General features: G+C 44.3%; 1 protein-coding gene across 1 annotated transcript; it reads left to right on the forward strand.

Annotated features, from left to right (window-relative positions):
• Window positions 1–357: 357 nt before the first annotated feature.
• Haus1 (HAUS augmin like complex subunit 1) lies at window positions 358–12006 on the forward strand. The gene is made up of 9 exons (XM_051202081.1): window positions 358–445; window positions 1077–1251; window positions 3391–3526; window positions 5271–5405; window positions 6200–6323; window positions 6855–6920; window positions 8750–8821; window positions 10584–10631; window positions 11809–12006. The coding sequence occupies exons 1-9, from the start codon at window positions 416–418 to the stop codon at window positions 11857–11859; spliced, it is 837 nt and encodes a 278-aa protein (XP_051058038.1). The 5' UTR covers window positions 358–415; the 3' UTR covers window positions 11860–12006.
• Window positions 12007–19887: the final 7881 nt, after the last annotated feature.

Genomic DNA, 19887 nt, shown 5'->3' on the forward strand with positions numbered 1-19887 from the left:
TTTTGGGTATGTATGTATGTTTGTTTGTTTGTTTGTTTGTTTGTTTGTTTGAGACAGTCTTATGCCATAGCTCAGGCTGACATGGAACTTACACTATCACTATGTAATGGAGACTGGCCTGGATCTATTGACAATCGTTCTGCCTCGGCCTTCTTAGTGCTGGGTCACAGGCATGCGCCACTGTGTCCCAAAATAAGTAATTATATTTATGCAATCAGTGCAGAAGCAGCACTGTCTTCTGACTAAAACCTGGAAGTTACAGGTATTTTCTGCTGAAGCCTAGTCTCAGGGTAAATCGGTAAAAACCACAATTCCCAGAATTCCCCAGGCCCGAGGGGCGGACCCAACGGCGAGGGGGTGGGGCCCGGGGCGTTCCCCGCGAGGTTTTGAGAGTGAGGTGGCGGGAGCGGCGGCCATGGCGGCGCCGGAGGAGAGAGAGTTGCAGGTGACGTCCGGAGCCGGGTCGGGAACCCGCCTAACCCTCCTGGGGCCGTGCTCCCCGGCCGGGCTCCGCGCTCGCCGCCACTGCTGCTTCTGTCCCACCCCACGGTGCCATCGCGACCCCTTGTGGGCCCGGAGGCCCCCGGGGAGGCCGTGCCCTGGCTTCCCCGGCGATCGAGCCGCTCGCTTCAGGCTGACCTGGGATGCCGAGGGCAAACCCACCGGTCCTGCAGCCCGAGCTGTGCCGCTTCCGTCTAGGATGTAAACACTGAGCCGCGGTTGGCCCCGGCAGCCGCCTGGCACTGCGCAGGGTGCGGGTGTGTCGGGGCCGCTGGCTTTTCAGACCGTGCACGGATCATCATCCATCTGTCGTGCTTTCAGATTCGCTCGTTCCCCGCGAGGCAATTGTGGGTGGTGGGGGTGGTGGTTTCCCCCGTGATGCGTTTGGTTTGCAGCGTACGCACGATGTTCTTTGCTAATTTCGACTTTTCCTCGTGCCTCCGCACTTGTTGACAAGTCAGACTGTGAAGTCTGGACCCCAGAATAGTCACAGCAAACGTTTAGCTTGCCGCGGAGGACTTCTTTGTCAGATTCTGTTGTGCCATTATAACAAGGCTGACCTTTTTAATGGTTAGGTTGCTGCGTGGTTGAAAAAAGTATTTGGAGACCGTCCCATTCCACAATATGAGGCGAACCCGCGGACGACAGAAATTTTATATCACCTCTCAGAACGCAACAGGGTCCGGGACAGGGACATCAGCCTGGTTATAGAGGACTTAAAACAGAAAGCAAATGAATATGAATCAGAAGGTGAGTTAAGTCTACAGGTTTGAAAGAGGCAGTAAGGTAACTAATTCTTGCAACACTTCGGTACCTGAGATTAAGGTAGACGACTTGTATTGATTATCATCGTCATTATTATTTTAGACAATTAACCCCTGCCCTACTATAATAACTTCCAAATTAGAAATTTCACCATAGAATGCTTTATTGGTGCTCTGCTAGTTAAAACAGTGAATGCTGAAAGAGGATTAAATTTTCTGGGGTGAGAGTTGGTGGAAGAATGCCTTTAATCCCAGCACTTTATATAGAGTCAGAGGCAGGAGGCTATCTGTGAGTTCAAGGTCAACCTGGGCTGCATAGAGAGATCCTGTCAGAAACAAAACAAACGAACAAACAAACAAAAAAGCTTAGTAGCCTAACGAGAAAGATGCCATGAAATATGAGACTTGGACTGACAGATCACCGTGGGCTGCGTGTCAGGGGACAGCTTTCAAATTTCCTGCTGTAATCCCAGCATTCAGAAGGCAGAAGCAGGAGGGTTGTCATGACTGCAGTGTCAGCTTGGATCACATAGCAAGACTCTCAAACACGTTTGTTTTTTCCTCTTTTGTTGGTCACACATGGAGTATGCAAAAAAGGAAGAGTAAGAGCAGGGTGCAAAGCCTAAGGGATGAGAAAAGTCTGGGATATTCCTCCCACTCCAGAGTTCTTTCTTACTTTTTCTTAATAAACCATGCTCATTCTGCTAACACAAAATAATAAAAAAAAACACCTTGAGGGTGACACCAAACAGAGGAAGTGAGGTCTGTTTGCCATGCGTTTAACCAAGTCGGGGGCATTGTATACATGTTTGAAGGAATTTGTTTCAGATTTATTTTATGTGTGTGAATGTTTTGTCTGCATGGGTGTATGTGTGTGTCTGGTGTTTGTAGAGTTCTGAAGAGGGTGTTGGGTCCCCGGGAACTGGAGTTAAGTGTGATTGTGAGCCACCATGTGTGTCCTGGGAACTGGCCCAGGTCCTCTGCAAGGGCAGCTGCTCTAGTTGAGCAATCCTAGCCTAGGTAGAGAGTTCCAGGACAACCAGAGCTACACAGAGAGACCCTTTCTCAAAACAAACGACAAAAAACTGAGTATCTCTCCAGACCCTATATGATATTGTGAATATAGTGCAATTATATTGATTCTAATGCATACATACTTTTTCTAATAGTCTTTTAAAATTAGCACAAAATGTGAATGGTGTGGAATACTTCCACAATGCGGAACAGAGCAATCCCATCACCACAAAAAAGACTCCCATGTTTACTCCTTTTAATTGGATTCTCATAATATGATCTTTTGAAATTGGATTTTGGGGGTTTTTAAAGTATACTTTTAGATGTATGTATTTATTTATTTGAGATAGGGTTTCTCTGTGTAACAAGTCTTGGCTGTCATGGAACTTGTTCTTTGTAGGCTTCCAACTCAGAGAGATCCATCAGCCTCTGCCTCCGAGTGCTGGGATCAACAGCATGGGCCACTAGCATTCAGCTACATTACACTTGTGGATATAGTGGTGTGCATCTTTAGTCCTAGCATTCAGGAGATAGGAGTAGGCAGATCTCTGAGTTCAAGGCCATCAAGGTCTATGTAGTGAATTACAGGTTTATACAGTGAGACACTGTTTTGTTTTGTATTTTAATTCTATTTACTGCTTTTGAGGAGTAGGTACACGAGCATGTGAAAGTCAGAGGGAGCATGTGGAAGCTCGTGGGGTCAGTTCTGTGTTCCACCATGTGGGCCTGGGGATGAACAAGTTGGTTCCCAACACCCCATTGGGCGCTTCACAATCCAATGTGTCTGGCCTCCGTGGGCACAATACACAGACACATCATTACAAATAAAATAATATTTTTTTGAGGTAGGGTTTTGTTGTTGTTGTTTTGGTGTAGCCTGGACTCTCTTAGCACTCTCCATATTGATCAGGTTAGCCTGGAAATCAGAGGTGCCCTGTTGTGATTTTGGTTGATTCTGGGTGCCCTTGCCTCTTGAGTGTTGGAATTAAAGGCTTTCACCACCGTGCCTGGCTCAAATAAATCTTAACAACAGAAAACATTATTAATAAAAGTTTAAAAACGAAAAGGGCTAAAGGTCTGCGACAACCATTACACTCTTCTATCATTTCAGCCAAACATCTTCAAGACTTTCTCATGGAGAGTGTGAATTTTTCCCCTGCCAATCTGTCTAACACTGGTTCCAGGTTTCTGAATGCACTGGTTGACAGTGCAATTGCCCTGGAAACAAAGGACACTTCACTAGCAAGGTAATTCTTGTATTGACTTTGGTCTGTGTCCCCATAAGAGCATATGCTACAATAAGGTCCTGACCTAAGATTTTTTGTTTTGTTTTGTTTTTTGTTTTTTTAGTTCTCACAGTAATTCTGCATAGAAAATTAGCAATGGATGCAAAAGTTCTGAGGTGGTTGTTCTGTTTGTTTGGTGGGTGGGTTGGTTGGTCTGGGTGGGTTTGTTGCTGTTGGTTTGTGTCTGTGTACGTGTGTGTGCTGAGTTCTAGTTAGCTCAACAGTGCATGGGTGAGTGGCACTGCTGTGTAAGAAGGCTCGATGAGCAGAAGCCAGAGCGATGGGACAGTAAGCAGTGCCCTCCATTGCTTTTGCTTGCTCGTGCCCTGAGACTTCTCTAAGTGCTGTACTGTAAGTGTAAGCTAAAATAAGCCCTTCCCTATGGTGCTTTTGGCCTTGGTGTTTATCACAGCACTGAAAAGCAACTTAGAGCAGCTGGAGGCTGGATTTGTGTGCACACACTTTTAATAAGTCCAGCGCCCAGGAGGTGGAGGCAGGAAGATCAGAAGGTCATCCTCAGCTGCTAAGGGAGTCTGAGGCCAGCATGTGCTATGTGAGACCCCTCCTACCTCCAAACAGATAGAGGAACAGTAAAGTAGTGGGTTAAATGATCCGGTTGAGCATGACAAATTTTGGTTATACAACATTGAATAATAAGTTAAGGACCCTTCGTTTTTTTTTTTTTTTTTTTTTTTTTTTTTTAGACAGGGTTTTACTATGTAGCCCTGGCTGTCCTGGAACTCACCCTGTAGGCCGAGCTAGCCTTGAACTCACGAGATCCGCCTGCCTCTGCCTCCTGAGTGCTGGGACTAAAGGTGTGCGCCATCACCACCTTGCTAAGGACCCTCATTGTTTGAGATATACATTTCACCTATATAATGATATAATTCTTCCACCAATCCTCAGAGGAAGCTGAAGAGCTGGGATTCTAAGCCCCAAGGTCATTTGACTACTATTGGTGGTCATTTGTTAGCTGGGACTACTCCTACAACTTAACATGGTCAGAAAAGTACATATAAGTGTGCTGTACATAACTGCCAGTGTAAAGGTGTGGGATTTATATCATGCTTGAAGAGTAGGCTTGTAAGTGTAACAACATGTAGACCAGGTGGCAGCCGCAGTGTGGATCAAATCAGTTCTTCTGATACCAAGTACAGTTGTATAGATGTAACACTAGGAAAGCAGAGGTGAATAGGGAGAAAGACGTGACCTGCAAAAACAGTCTCTTAGTCAAATGAGAGAGGAGGACAGTGGAGAACATTCTTCCATCATGTAGCAGCGGCATTCTGAGACTAAAGATGCTATCCCTGGCAAGCATAGACAAAAGGTAGTGAATTCAGGATGGGTAAATCTTACCCAAGAGGTGTTTTGTTGTTGTTTTGTTTTTATTTTGTTAAAACAGAGTCTTTTTATGTATCCTTGGTTAGCCTGGAATTCACTGCTCACTCTGTAGACGAGGGTGTCCTTGAACTCTCAGAGATCTGCCTGCCTTTTCCGCTCTGTCCTGGGAACGAAAGGTGTGCAGCAGCACACTCAGCCCGCCTATGTTGTGTGGGAAAGCGGCACTTTTACCTGCTGAGGGCATTTTAGGCAATGGGAACAGCGTGTGCCGGTTGTATTACTGAATGGAGCAGTGGTTACATAAACTCTAGAGGAAGACCCGCTTAGACAGCGTTTATCCTGTGTGACCAAGTTCCTCTTTCAGCTTTATTCCTGCAGTGAATGATTTGACTTCTGACCTTTTTCGTACCAAATCCAAGAATGAAGAAATCAAGCTCGAATTGGAAAAACTTGAAAAAAATCTGACTGCAACATTAGTGTTAGAAAAATGTCTACGAGAGTGAGTTGAAATGTTGACATTTTGAATTATAAAAGCTTTAGTAGGACATTGTCAAGTTGGGCATGACAGCACAGGACTGTAATCCCAGCTATGGGAAGGCTGAGGCAGTCCGTAAGTCCAAGGCTGCCTGAGCGACTCAGGAGGGGCTTAGGTGCATATTTTTGTATTTTACTTTATACAGTGTATTTATTTTTGCTTTATTTAATATGTGTAGTTTTATAATTTTCAAATGTCTAAACTCTCAGCCTACCACATAATTTAAAGTCACATATTTTGGCATGCTCTGCTCCTGTCGCTCTACCATCCCTCTTTGATGCCGTGAGCCTTTAGATTCTGATTGCCCCAGAGCTTAGAGCCAGTGGTTAACATTTATGTAAAGGCAGAGTAATTCGGTGACATACAGATGAATTCAGCAAATAAAGTGTATGTGTTAGGCACTGTGTCGTGTCACATACAGTAGAGGGAGAGGTCTTTGGGATCCTGTATTTCAAGTTGGTTTAGGTATTGAACCATTTTGTTGATTAGTTTGTCCATGAATAATTGTTACAGATTAATGTTAATGTTTTTACGTTCCTTGAGAAAAACCCCACATTGGCACCATGGAGGGGCAAATGTCCTAAGCATGCACTGTGGTCTGGGATGTAAAACTTGTGGTGGAATGGGTAGCAAGTAGGTATCTATACTGGCTAAGCCGGAGCTAAATCCCTCAAGAGGGAGTTGGTTTTCTTGTTTTCTAAACATCCTTTACTGAGAAGGAAAAAAAAAAAAAAAAGCTTTAATTTTACTTTTGGAAGAGATCTCAAGAAGGCAGAGCTGCATCAGTCTGAGGAAAGGGCCAAAGTTGACAGTCGCCTCCAGAACATGGACTTCCTGAAAGCAAAGGCTGCTGAGTTCCGGTTTGGGATCCAAGCTGCAGAGGTATGTATAAGAGCTGTTTGTAGCTGGCTTGTCTTCGCAGCAGCAAGCAGGGTCAGCCCTTTCTGCCATGATGGAACTACAGGGAAGGGCTGTAACCTGCCCACGCTTATGGAACTGCCGAGAGCGGCATTCGAACCCTTACACTCAGCACCTGTCCCCTCCCCACATCTGAGTGTAGAAAGGGTTCACAAGTATCATAAACTAGCTTAGACGCGTGGCATGTGTGCTTTCTAATTTGTGATCTCAGGCATTCTCTATTGCATGTTGAAAACATTTTCCTGATGGTTACTTTTTTTTATTTTTTAAGATTTGTTTATTATGTAAACAGTGCTCTGCCTGCATGTTTGCCTGCTCACCAGAAGAGGGCACCAGGTCTCATTACAGATGGCTCTGAGCCACCATATGGTTGCTGGGAATTAAACTCGGGACCTCTGGAAGAGCAGCCAGTGCTCTTAACCTCTAAGCCATCTCTCCAGCCCGATGGTTACTTTCAAACTGATTTTTCAACTAAACTCTTTCCTCATATTGTAGGAGCAGCTTTCTGCTAGAGGCATGGACGCGTCTCTGTCCCATCGGTCGCTAGTGGCACTTTCAGAGGTAAGCGTCCTGTCTTAGTCTGTCCTTTGCCACAGACTGGATCACTTATGAACAGTCAAGACATAAGTTTATTTTGTTCGTGATTCTGAAGGCTAAACAGTGTAAGATCCAAGGGCCACATCTGGTGAGGGCCCTCTACTGTATTCTCAGGTACATAGTAGAAAATTCAGGTCCTAGGGTGAGGGAGAGGGCTCAGTCACTGGGAAAGTGCTTGCCCGAGTTTGGATCCTCAGCACCCATGTAAAGTCTGGGTATGGCTGCACGAGAGGATAATGACGGGCAGTCCCTTTTTGTAGATGAGGGAACTAGAGAAGATCTGTAACTTGCCTAGGTTTACATAACTACTGAACAGCAGTTTCAGATTCAAGTCAGGCCTTGAAACCCTGATACTTCACCGCTTGTGAGCGTAGGTAAGGGTTCACAGGTAACATAATGAGCTTGGGCACTCTTGAGCCGGTAGCCCAGCCTGTCAGCGAGCTCCACATTTAGTGAAGGACACTGTCTCAAAAAACGGATGTAGTGACCGAGGAAGACAGCCAGCATCAACCTCCAGCCTCCACATAGTGCAAGCAGCCTGGAGGAGCTTTGTCCTGGGGATCCATCTTCGTTCTTCAGGGGCTGGAGAGATGCTCAGCGCTTAAAAGCACTGGCTGCTCTGCAGAGGGCTCAGATTCAGTTCCAGCACCCACGTGGTGGCTCATGGCTGTCTGTTGCTCCAATTGCAGGGACCTAACACCCTCTTCTGTCTGCACCAGGCACACATATGTATGCAGTCATGCATGCAGGCATAACACTCATACACATAAAAGAAATGTGAAGAACAAAATGGGCTGGAGGGGTGGCTCAGTGGTTAAGACACTTGTGCTCTTGCTGAGGACCCAGGGTGTCTCCCAGCACCCACCGGGTGGCTCAAAACCATCAGTGACTCCAGTTCTAGGGGATTCAGTGCCTTATTCTGACTTTAAAGGACACGTTTAAAAAAAAAGGTGCAAAATTAAAAGACAATTAAAACAAAAATTGAAAAACCTTAGTTCACCAGGCTTGGCTGTTAGTGTCTTTACCCCTGAATCATAGTGCTAGCCTGTGTAGTCTTATACTAAGTAAGTAGTAGTATTCTTCTTTCATTACACTTAGAAGAATAAAAGCTGGAAAAGGGGGGAGGTAGTCCTGAGTCGTGGGGTCCCAAGGTAAGGGACCACGTGGGAGAGCATAGCAGGTTGCATAGCAGGTGAAGGTGACTGAGGCAGCGAGGGAATAACACGCCAGGCAGATGGAGCTTGAATGAGGAGTTTATTTAGGAAGGGGAGTGAGGGGGAAGGGAAGAGGCATAGAGGCACCGGGAACAGAAGAGGAGAGGGGGGGAGAGGAGAAGAGGGGGGTAGCTGGTGACCAACCGAAAGCCGGAGAGAGCAAAAGAGAAAGCAAAAGAGAGCGTAATTGGGCAGGGTCTGACATTTAAAGGGGTCCTTCACACCTGCCTGCAGACTAGTACTCATGGAACCCTGGGCTGACCAGGGCTCTGCCTGAGTGCATCCTGCCAGGTGACAGGGTCAGGCCAGCGTATCCTTATAAGTAGGAATATAATTTATTTTTAAACATTTTGGAAAAGTATTGTTTCTATTAGAAATGAGGTGATCTATTAAGTTCTTTGATTCCTTATTTAATGTTACTGTGGATTGGACAGTGTAGATTGCTTGACAACCTTCAGGAAGCCATGAAAGAATAAATACTAAATAGTAATGCTTTATTGCATTTTATTTTAGAAATGAGTACTGTTTATTTGTTTTGTGGATATTTCTGTTGCTGTATAACTCTCTGTTCATTTCCAGAAACTCACAGAACTGAAACAGCAGACTATACCCCTGAAGAAGAAATTGGAGTCCTATCTAGATTTAATGCCGGTAAACTGTTTTTACGAGTTCTCTAACCTTCCTCTAAAGACACTGAGTGGTCAGAGCATAGTAAGTTTGATTTTTCGTTAAAATCAACGGCAGAACTGAGAGTTGTAATCTGAACACTTGGGAGGCTGAGGCAAAAGGATCACTGTGAGTTCTAACAGCTTAGGCTACAGAGTGAAGTTTTGTATCAGAATAACAGAAAAATAAAGACAGTGGTAGGCTTGGCGTGCTGGTCCACATCCGTAATCACAGCACTTGGGAGGTTGAGGATCTTGAATTGAAGGCCAGTTTGGGCTCTGCCTCGTTACATTTATTTGTTTGTTTATTTAGGGTGCAGGTGCCGCAGTGCACCTTGAGGCCAGACTTGGCTCTCCTAAACGAAGGGTTCCATCCACTCAAGTCACCAGGGTTGGTAGAAACTGCCATTGCTTAGTGAACCATCTTTCCCACCAAGATCCTGTTTTAACACCCCTCCCCAAATTGTTGCTGGTAAATTTCAGTGTGGTGTGTGGGCTGGGTGCTCTCTCTGGTTTCCCTTGCCCTTTGAAGGCTTTGTATTGTGAAATAGCATTGCTCCGTGTGAACTGCTTCCTGTATTAGTTTGTATCGCTATGGCCAATGCGACTGTGTACCACTGTCTTACCTCAGAGCAAAGATCAGTCTGCTCACATTTTCATAGCGTCAGCCGTAGTGGGGGGAAAGGCAGGTGGGACAGGTCAGTACAGCAGTCCAGAGACCAGGGACCAGGCTTGTACTGGATAGTTTTATGTCAGCTTCTCAAGCTAGAGTTATCTGGAAGGAGGAAACCTCAGTTGAGGCCTGCCCCTTCCTGAACAGAAATAGAAGAAGAATGGATGGGGGAGGGACAGAGGGGATGTGAGGAGAGAGCAGGGGAGGGAGATGGCTGTCAGGGTGTAAAATAAATGGATATATATACAGGACCTAAATTTCACTTAAAATCTGGGACAGAAGCATGGGACTATATTGTTTTCTGTGAGATGTTATAAACTTCTGTCTGGAAATAATTTTCTATACATTAAAAATGGAAAATTAAGGTAAAGAGAAAAAAAAAAAACAAAGAATTCAGGCTGAAGCAGAGCATTGGTGGCGCACGCCTTTAGTCCCAGCACCCGGGGGGCAGAGGCAGGCGGATCTCTGTGAGTTTGAGACCAGCCTGGTCTATAGAGTGATTTCCAGGACAGGCTCCAAAACAATACAGAGAAACCCTGTCTCGAAAAACCAAAAAAAAAAAAAGCAGGCTGAGCTGGGTAGAGGTGACATACCTTTACTCGAAGCACTCGGGAGAGAGGGGCAGGAGGAAATCTCTGTGAATTCAAGGCCAAGTTTCAGGACACCCAGGACTGTTACTTGGAGAAACCCTGTCTCAAAAAACCAAAGAAAGAAAAGAAGAAAGAAAAAAGAAGGCAGGCTGAGCAAGTCATGGGAAACAAGCCAGCATCAGCTCCGGACTCTGGGATCCTGCCCTGTTTGAGCTCCTGTCCTGACTTCCTTCAGTGATGGACAGCAATATGAAAGTATAAGCCACAGAAGCTCTTCCCTCCCCAAGATGCTTTTTGGTCCTGGTGTTTCATCACAATAGAACCCCAAGTTCAAACAAGGTTATACCCTCAAAGCCTCACCCACAGTGACCTCTTCCTCCTGAAGGTTCAGGGTTTCCCAGAACATTTCCAACAGCGTTCAGACAGAGCCTCTGTGAAACTGTCATTTAACCATGACACTTCCTTGTTTTGTTTTTCTTTTTAAGAATCCATCTCTTGCTCAAGTGAAAATTGAAGAGGCAAAGAGAGAATTAGTAAGTAGTTCCCATTTTTCTTCCTTCATTTCCCCTTTTTAATTAGCAGTTACTGACTTGAGATAATAAGATCTAAGCTTGTCGAGCAGTGAGGTCCAGCTGCTCGGGAGTACACAGCCCAAGACAGGGTTTGTGCTAGAAACTGTAAAATGCCTCACATACAGGGTTGATCTTAGAAGCTGCCAGAGACCCGAAGTGTTAATCTAATTAATCTTGACAATAAAAACCAGGAGTCAGATATTAGGAGACCCCTGGAAGATCAGAGACCGGGGAGCAGCTGCCAGTTGCTCCCTTCCTCTCTGGTTCCTTAGTCTGAAAAGCTCAGATCCTGTCTCTGCTTCACTTCTTACTTCCTGTCTCCACCTCCCGGTGCTGAGACTAAGGGTGTGAGCCAGCACCGCTCAGCTTTTGTGGCCTACTAGTGGCTAGCTCTGCCCTCTGATCTCTAGGCAAGCTTTATTTGTCAAACAAGTCCGGTGACAATTGCTGAGCTCCTTGTTTTGACTAGGCCAGTGCTTTGGGAAGAGAGTTCTGTGGTCAGCGTATGAGGCAGACTGGAGCCAGGTGAGAAGCGATAAAGATGAAGGGAGAAAACAACAAGAAAAAAGCAAGGTTGTGTGTGCAGACCTAAGGCCTACCATGTGCCGCCACCCCTTTCCAAAGGCGTCTTCCCTTCCGTGTTTATTAGTCATTGAGGAGGCCCAGAACTGGGGGGGGGGGGGTGATATAAAGCAAGTGAATACTAACGGCACATTTGACTGACATTCTTAATAGTGTTTTTAAAAACTTCAGTACTCAGAAGGCTAAGGCACAAGGGTTACTTCAAGTTTGACACTAGCTAAAGCTCCATAGCAAGATTTTCTAAAAACTACACACAAACAAAACTATACACACTAACACACGCACGCACAAGGGCTGGCAAGGTAGCCTGACTAGTATACCTAAGTTCCTCAGACACTTAAGTGCACGCACATGCACACAACACGTATACACAATGAAGCTCAGTAGTAGAGGGCTTGACCAGCTATGTAAGTTCCTCAACTTGGTCCCTAGTACCACAAAAAATAAATAAGACTTGTCTTAATGTTTTCCTTTTCTACTTCTCTTATTTAGATGTCAGTAGAAGTTGGTGACATCTCGGTCATGTCTTCATTTATGGCTCGTTTCCTTTCTCTAGGATGCTATTGAAGCTGAACTCACAAGGAAAGTAGACATGATGGAGCTGTGACTAGAGCCCAGTAGACATCCCTCTCGCAAGGAGTCAATGACCGCTCTGTTCTTAGAGGAGATAATAATATCCTGCTTGATAAAATAACAGTTTTTGGCCATGCATTTAAATTTTTTGGCCTAAGTACAGTTTTCATATGAAAAAGTGGTTTGTGTTACCTGTTATTTACTGTGTACCTGGCAGTTAAGAATCTCAAAAATCGGGGAGGGGATGGAGAGATGGCTCCGAAGTTTAGAGAAGTTGTTGTTCTTGCAGAGGACCTGGGTTTGATTCTCAGCACCCATATGGTGGCTCAAAATCATTGGATCTGGATCTGACGATTTCTTGCGTCTGAAGGCATTGGGCACACATGACACACAGACATACATGCAGATAAGAAAAAAGAAACCAACCCTCTGGCAGTCCCTTACGGCCATCATGATAGTTCTCACTGACTAGCTCTGTGGTTTCTGTTCTTCTGCTTGCTTCCTTCTCTGGGGCTTTGCTTCCATTCCTGGGCAGCTCATACTGGTCTGTCTCTTGATGTCAATATGTTTCATTTATGAAAAAATTAGACCTTTAAGCCAGTGGCAGAAAGAGGAATAATATAGCGTGTGGGGCTAAATGCATATTTCCTGCCCTGTAGTATGGTAATCCAAAGGATCAAAGACCAATACACAAATTTAAAGATAAAGATCCTGGACTGGAGTGTGACTCTGTGTATGCTGGCCTGGCATGCATGAGCCCTGTTCAGTCTCCAGCACAACATGGTGTGCATGTCTGTGCTGCTTTTTGTCAACTTGATGCAAGCTGGAATCATTTCTTTATCAGATTGGCCTGTCTACAACTTTTTCGGGCATTTGGTCATTAATGATTGATATGAGAGGACTCATTGTGGGCCATGCCACCCATGGTCACACGGTGCTGGGTTGTATAAAAATGCAAATTGAACAAGCTAGTAAGCATTTCTCTGTGCTTCAGCTCCTGCCTCCAAGTTCCTGCTTAGTTCCTGCCCTGACTTCTCTGTGCTGGACTGGAAGCTTCATTAGATGTATGAACTAGCTAGAAACTAGAGTTTCCTAGCACCAGTTGAGCCATGGGCAGACTGCAAATTCAAGCATACTGGCCCAAGCCAGAGCTGAGCTGATGAAGGATGTTTTGCACATTTGTAGTGCCACATGACTGGTGCATGATGGAGTACCTGGGAGAAGATGTGTAATGCTATCAAGGACCTGCCCTGCCATCCACTCTTCAATTCAAGCAGAATCTCCATGACTGTAAAGGAAAAAAGAAATCTACACTGTAGTTTTTTCTACCAAGGAGACCTCAAAACCGTCTCCAAATCTGAACAAAATTCCAAGCAAGATATACACAGAGAAATAATACATGAAAAGAAAAGGCCACAGGGAGAATTCAGAGTACCTAGTATCAAAAGTACCTAGGTTAACTGATAGTTGATCATTGGTTTTCAAGCTCAGTATGTAGCCAGGGCTACACATTCTAAGTCATTCCAAACTTGGGAAGTATTCAAACGTGTTCTGGAATATTATTTTAAGCTGTGTTACATTTGTTTATGCTGTGGAATATTTATTTAATGAAGCAAAGATGTATCACATTCTTTTATGTTGCATTTGTTTAACTCTGTGAAGCTGTATTACTTTGCCTGTCTAAAACACCTGATTGGTCTAATAAAGAGCTGAATGGCCAATAGCAAGGCAGGAGAAAGGATAGGCGGGGCTGACAGGCAGAGAGAATAAAATAGGAGGAAATCTGGGTTGAGATTGAGAAGGAATAAGAGAAGGTGGAGGACGCCGGAGGACCAGCCACACAGCCAGACATGGAGTAAGTAGATGTACAGAAATAGAGAAAGGTAAAAGCCCAGAGACAAAAGGTAAACAGGCTAATTTAAGTTAAGAAAAGTTGGCTAGAAACAAGCCAAGCTAAGACTGGGCATTTGTAAGTAAGAATAAGTCTCCGTGTATGGTTTATTTGGGAGCTGGGTGTCGCCTCCCAAAGAGCCATAAAGAGAGAGTAAAAATAACAAAAGCAAAACCAACAACACTTGAGCCTATGGGAGCCATTTTCACTCAATCACCATGCTCTGCTTCCTGGCCTCCATAGGCTAGTTACATATCACAGTGCAAAATGCATTTAGTCCAACTTCAAAAGCCTTCATAGTCTTTCACGGTCTTAACAGTTTAATAGTCCAAACCTTTTCTGAATCTTAAAACTATCTAATTGCAACCCCCTATAAAATCAAAAGGTAAACTACATACTTCCAACATGCCATGGCACAGAGTAATTGGAGCATGAAGAAAAAAGACCTTGATGAAGAAAGCCCAAACTCAGTGCCAACTCCAAACCCTGTGATGACAATGGGCTTAGATGGCTGCACACTTGCTCCCTGTAAGACACATCTTTCCAGCTGGTTCCACTCTGTATGCAGCTCTCCCTGGCAGAGACCATGTGACTGGCTGGTCTAACACTTTGGGGACTCTGAATGCAGTACGGGCTTTATTTTCACAACTTGACTCACTGGCAGTCTCAGGACCGCCATGCTGGGACTCTGCTACAACCTGGCCTCAATGACTTGCCTTAACGTGAACATTGCACAACCCCTTTCTCATGTATCTCTCATGACTCTAAAACCAGAACCACGTGGACAATGCCACCACATTTCGCCTCTCACTGGGATTGGAGCCTGGCTCCCTTGAGTCACATCTGCACAAGCTTTTCTTAGTTTTTGCTCTTTTTTTTTTTTTTTTTTTTAATTTCACATTGTTGGAGTGTCTGTGTGGAGTCTTGCTCTGAGGGCACCTCTCCCTTTGTAACAATGCAGGTCAGGCCTCACCTTGGCTCTAACATGAAATTTCCAGGTGCTCTTTTTCTCCTCGAACTTTACATTTTGTATTTCTTTTTTGCCCTACTTGCTTTTTTCATTGTAGACCTACATAAATGTGATTACTAATAACCATGCAACAGAGCCAGCATTAGACTGTCCTAAAATCTCCTTCACCAAAGAAATTACTCCATTACTTTTCAATTTTTGCCTCAGGCAAATTCTTAGGTCAGAAAGCAGCTATGTATTTTGCTAAAACATCACAAGAATGATCCCTATCTTCCTTGCCAATATTGTTACCCTGACACCTACATCTCTTAGCACCTACTGTCTTCCATGCTCCTTCTAGAGTGGCCCCTTAATCTCTGATTATAGCATTCAACTCCTTTCGTAGTATAACATCTCAAAGTCTTACGTTCTAAAACAAAAACAAAAAGCAGTAGGGTTAAGCCTATCACAAAAACAAAACAACAACAAAAAACTATTCCTAGCACCAACTTCTATATTTTCTTATTTTTTATGGCAGCTTATAAAAGAAAATGTTTAATTGGAGTTACAGCTCCAGAGGTTTAGCATCCACGATAGTGGAGCAAAAGCTTGACAGCAGGAGTAATGGGGCTCATGTCTTGATCCACAAGAAAGAGGCAGAGCCAACTGGAATGGAATGAGCCTTCTGAAACGTAAAAGCCCACCCCCATCCTCCAACAAGGCCACACCTCCCAGTCCTCAAAACAGTTCCTAGCTAGGGACCAGACATCCTAAGGTATCCATTCTCATTCAAACCACCAGGGCAGATGAGAGAGATGGCTCAGTGGCTAACAGAAGCCACCAGGGCAAACGAGATGGCTCAGTGGCTAAGGGAAGGCACTTGGTGGAAGGAGGGAACCAACTCCTGCAAGCTGTCCCCTGACTTTCATATGCACATTCTGTTGTGTGCACTCACACACACAATTATGTTTTTTAAAAAAGGAAACAGAAATACAAAGGCATCCACATTCGTAAAAGAAACATTACTAAAACTCAAATCACACATAAAATCTCACTCATAGTGGGAGACTTCGACACCTCACTCTCACCACTAGACAGGACCACCAGGCAGAAACTTAACAAAGAAACAAAAGAACTAACGGAAGTTATGACCCAGTTGGGTATAACAGACATCTATAGAACTTTCCATCCAAACACAAAAGAATATACCTTCTTCTCAGTGCCACATGGAACCTTCTCTAAAATCGATCACATACTCGGCAATATAGCAAACCTTAATAGGTACAGAAATACTGGAATAACCCCCTGTATCTTATCAGACCACCATGCTTTAAAGTTAGAAGTCAACAACACAAACTGCAGAAACCCTACAAACCCATGGAAACTGAACAATCTGCAGTTGCACCATCCCTGGGTCAAGAAAGAAATAAATTAAAGACTTCCTAGAATTCAATGAGAATGAAGATACAACATACTCAAACTTATGGGGCACTTTGAAAGCAGTGCTAAGAAGAAAGTTCATAGCACTAAGTGCCCACATGAAGAAACTGGAGAATAGTCACACTAGAGAGTTAACAGCACCCCTGAAAGCTCTAGAATAAAAAGAAGCAAACTCCTTCCCACCAGGAATTAATCAAATGGAGGGCTGAAATCAATAAAGTAGAAACTAGGAAAACAATACAAACAATCAATGTAATAAAGAGTTGGTTCTTCAAGAAAATCAACAAGATAGGCAAAACTTTATCCAAAGTGACCAAATGGCAGAGAGGAAACCTGTAAATTAATAAAATCAGAAATGAAAAGGGGGACATAACAATGAACACTGAGGAAATCCAGAGAATCTTCAGGTCATACTTTGAAAACCTGTACTCCACAAATTTGAAAATTTAATGGAAGTGGACAATTTTCTGAATAGGTATCAAGAACAGATAAGCAATTTAAGTAGACATATACCCCTAATGAAATAGAAGCAGTCATCAAAAGTCTCCCAACCAAAAAAAAAAAAAAGCCCAGGGCCAGATGATTTCAATGCAGAATTCTACCAGAAATTCAAGGAAGAGCTAATGCCAATACTCCTCAAAGTGTTCCACACAATAGAAGAAGGGTCATTGCCAAACCCTTTTTTAAGAGGCTACAATTACCTTGGTACCCAAGCCACACAAAGACACAACTAAGAAAGAGAACTACAGACCAATATCCCTCATGAACATTGATCAAAAGTATTCAATAAAATATTGGCAAACCGAATCCTAGAACACATCAGAAAAATCATCTACCATGATCAGATAGGCTCCATCCCAGGGATGCAGGGATGGTTCAGCATACAAAAATCCTTCAATGTAATCTACCATATAAACAAACTGAAAAAGAAAAACCACATGATCATTTCACTAGATGCTGAAAAGTCCTTTGACAAAATTCAACACCCCTTCATGAGAAAGGTCTTAGAGAGATCAGGGATAACAGGAACATACCTAAACATAATAAAAGGAATATACAGCAAACATCAAACTAAATGGAGAGAAACTCAACGCGATCCCTCTAAAATCAGGAACATGATAAGGATGTCCACTCTCTCCACATCTCTTCAATATTGTACTTGAAGTTCTAGCTAGAGCAATAAGACAACAAAAGGAGATCAAGGGGATACAAATTGGAAAGGAAGAAGTCAAACCATTCACTATTTCCAGATGACATGATAGTTTACATAAGTGACGCAAAAAACTCTACCAGGGAACTCCTACAGCTGATAAACACCTTCAGCAAAGTGGCAGGATACAAGATTAACTAAAAAAAAAAAAAAAAATCAGTAGCCTTATATATACAGATGGTAAAGGGGATGAGAAAGAAATCAGAGATACATGACCCTTTACAATAGTTACAAACAACATAAAATATCTTGGGGGTAACTCTAACCAAACAAGTGAAAGACCTGTATAACAAGAACTTTGAGTCTTTAAAGAAAGAAATTAAAGAGGATACCAGAAAATGGAAAGATCTCCCAAGCTCTTGGATAAGTAGGATGAACACAGTAAAAATGGCAATCTTGCCAAAAGCAATCTATAGATTCAATGTAATCCCACCGCCAGGGAAGCTAGGAAACAAAGAGAGACATACACGATCCTCCTGAGAAGGGGAAAGAGACAAGATCTCCTGAGAAAATTGGGAGCACAGGGTGGGGTAGGGGAGAGGGAGTTAGGAGAAGGAGAAAAGAGGAGGAAGGAAGACATGAGGGACCAGGAAGATTGAGTAGGAAGGAGGATAGAGGAGAGCAAGAAAAGAGATACCATAATAGAGGGAGCCAGTATAGGGTTAGAGAGAAATCTGGCACTAGGGAAATGTCCAGAGATCCACAAGGATGACCCCAACTCACAATCTAAGCAATAGTGCAGAGGCTACCTTAAACGCCCTTCCCCGATAATGAGATTGATGACTGCCTTATTTGCCATCCTAGAGCCTTCATCCAGTAGCTGATGGGAGCAGAGGCAAACACCTATGGTTAAACACTGAGCCAAACTCCTAGAATCCAGTTGTAGAGAGGGAGGAGTGATGAGCAAAGGGGTTAAGACCAGGCTGGAGAAACCCATAGAAACTGCTGACCTGAACACGGGGGAAGCTCATGGACCCCAGACTGACAGTTTGGAAACCAGCATAGGATGGAACCAGGCCCCCTGTACATGGGTGACAGTCAGGAGACCCGGGCAGGCTATGGGGCCCCTGGTAATGGAACAGCCTTTGTACCTAGTGTACGAATGGACATTGGGAGCTCACTCCCCATAGAGGGATACTCTCTCAGCCTAGACACATGGGGGAGGGCCTATGCCCTGCTCCAAATGATGTGACAGACTTTGATGATCCCCCATGGAAGGCCTCAGCCTTTCTATGGAGCAGAAGAGGGATGGGATGGGATGGGATGGGATGGGATGGGGGTTGGTGGGGGGCATGGGAGAGTGGAAGGGAGCGGGAACTGAAATTGATATATAAAAATAAGATTGTTTCTAAATTAAATAAAAAAGTTAAAACAAACAAAAGGACACAGAAAAGAAAGGTCACGAAGTACCTTCCTCTGCTGTGAGCTCAGTTGTATGCACAGGGCAGCTGGTGTGAGGGCAGCCTCTGGTTTTTGTCCATGTCTGACCCTAGTCTACATGTCTGACTGCTTTCTTCCTGATACCCCATATTCATCCCCTAAGAACATAGACATTTGTAGTCAAGCACAGTGAAATGATCAAATTTAGGAAATTTAATATTGATGAAATACTATTGCAGTATGATTCACACTCAGATGTGAATTATCTTAATACAGTACATACAATAGCCCAACTCAGGAACATATTTTGTGTATAGTCCTGTTTGTCTTTGCTTTCTGCTTGTTTGAGACAGGCTCTTATGTAGACCCGTCTGGCCTCAAACTCAGTATGTAGCCAGGGACGAGCTTGAGTTGTTGATATTTCTGCCCCCTTTGCCTCTGGAAACTGGCAGGTGGATGAGAGGCGCCGCAGGAACAGCAAGACATTGCTGTGACGATGCGGCTGCTACTATTTTAAGAGTGGAATGATGGCGTTGGATGTCCTTGGTTGCCAGGGACACTTTTTTTGTGGGTTATCACAGAAGCACGTGAGAGATGCCTTGCCCTAGGCTGGCTGTGGCCCTGTGCCCGGACTGCTGAGGTTTCGGGTTGGATGGGAGAGGCCAATCTGCCACCTTTATTTGGGAGCGTGCTGCGCGCCTCGGCATGCTTGCATGCTTCCTCTCACTGTGTACAGCTGTGTATTTTTAGGTTCTCTCTCTCACGGCACCCGCCTTCCACATGTTCAGCTTTCTCTCAACCCTGTAGCAGCAGTTGTGGGCTGACAGCCGCCTCCGCAGGGTAGGAGGTGGACTGCTCCGTCTCCCTCTTCAGGATCCGGGTTTTCAGCATGTTCAGCACATGCGCCAGAGTTCCTCCTTATGCTGCCTGCCTGCAGTGTGACCTTAAAGCCTGCAGGGCAACTCCCGGGTGTCAGACTGCACAGCTGAAAGGCCCTCTTCACTGTCTGTGATATGTAGGGGGATTATAAAGATGACTAAGAATTTCCCCTCAATCTCAGAGAGGCAGTTTATAAATTCAAAGACCATCAGACTGCCCAGTCTAAATCTTAGTTTTGTAAGCTAAGTAAAACATACCTATGGTGTAAATGCCTTGTATATCCACAGACTTTGCTTATTTGCATTACATTTTT

Source organism: Phodopus roborovskii, unplaced genomic scaffold, assembly GCF_943737965.1.
Source record: "Phodopus roborovskii unplaced genomic scaffold, PHOROB, whole genome shotgun sequence".
NCBI lineage: Eukaryota > Metazoa > Chordata > Mammalia > Rodentia > Cricetidae > Phodopus > Phodopus roborovskii.

Excerpts from the sequence above, each read along its gene's own strand:
- Haus1 (XM_051202081.1), top strand. The coding sequence starts at position 416 with ATGGCGGCGCCGGAGGAGAGAGAGTTGCAG. Across the intron at positions 6,324-6,854 it reads TTGGGATCCAAGCTGCAGAG|GAGCAGCTTTCTGCTAGAGG; the intron begins GTATGTATAAGA and ends CTCATATTGTAG. Across the intron at positions 8,822-10,583 it reads CCTATCTAGATTTAATGCCG|AATCCATCTCTTGCTCAAGT; the intron begins GTAAACTGTTTT and ends TTTCTTTTTAAG.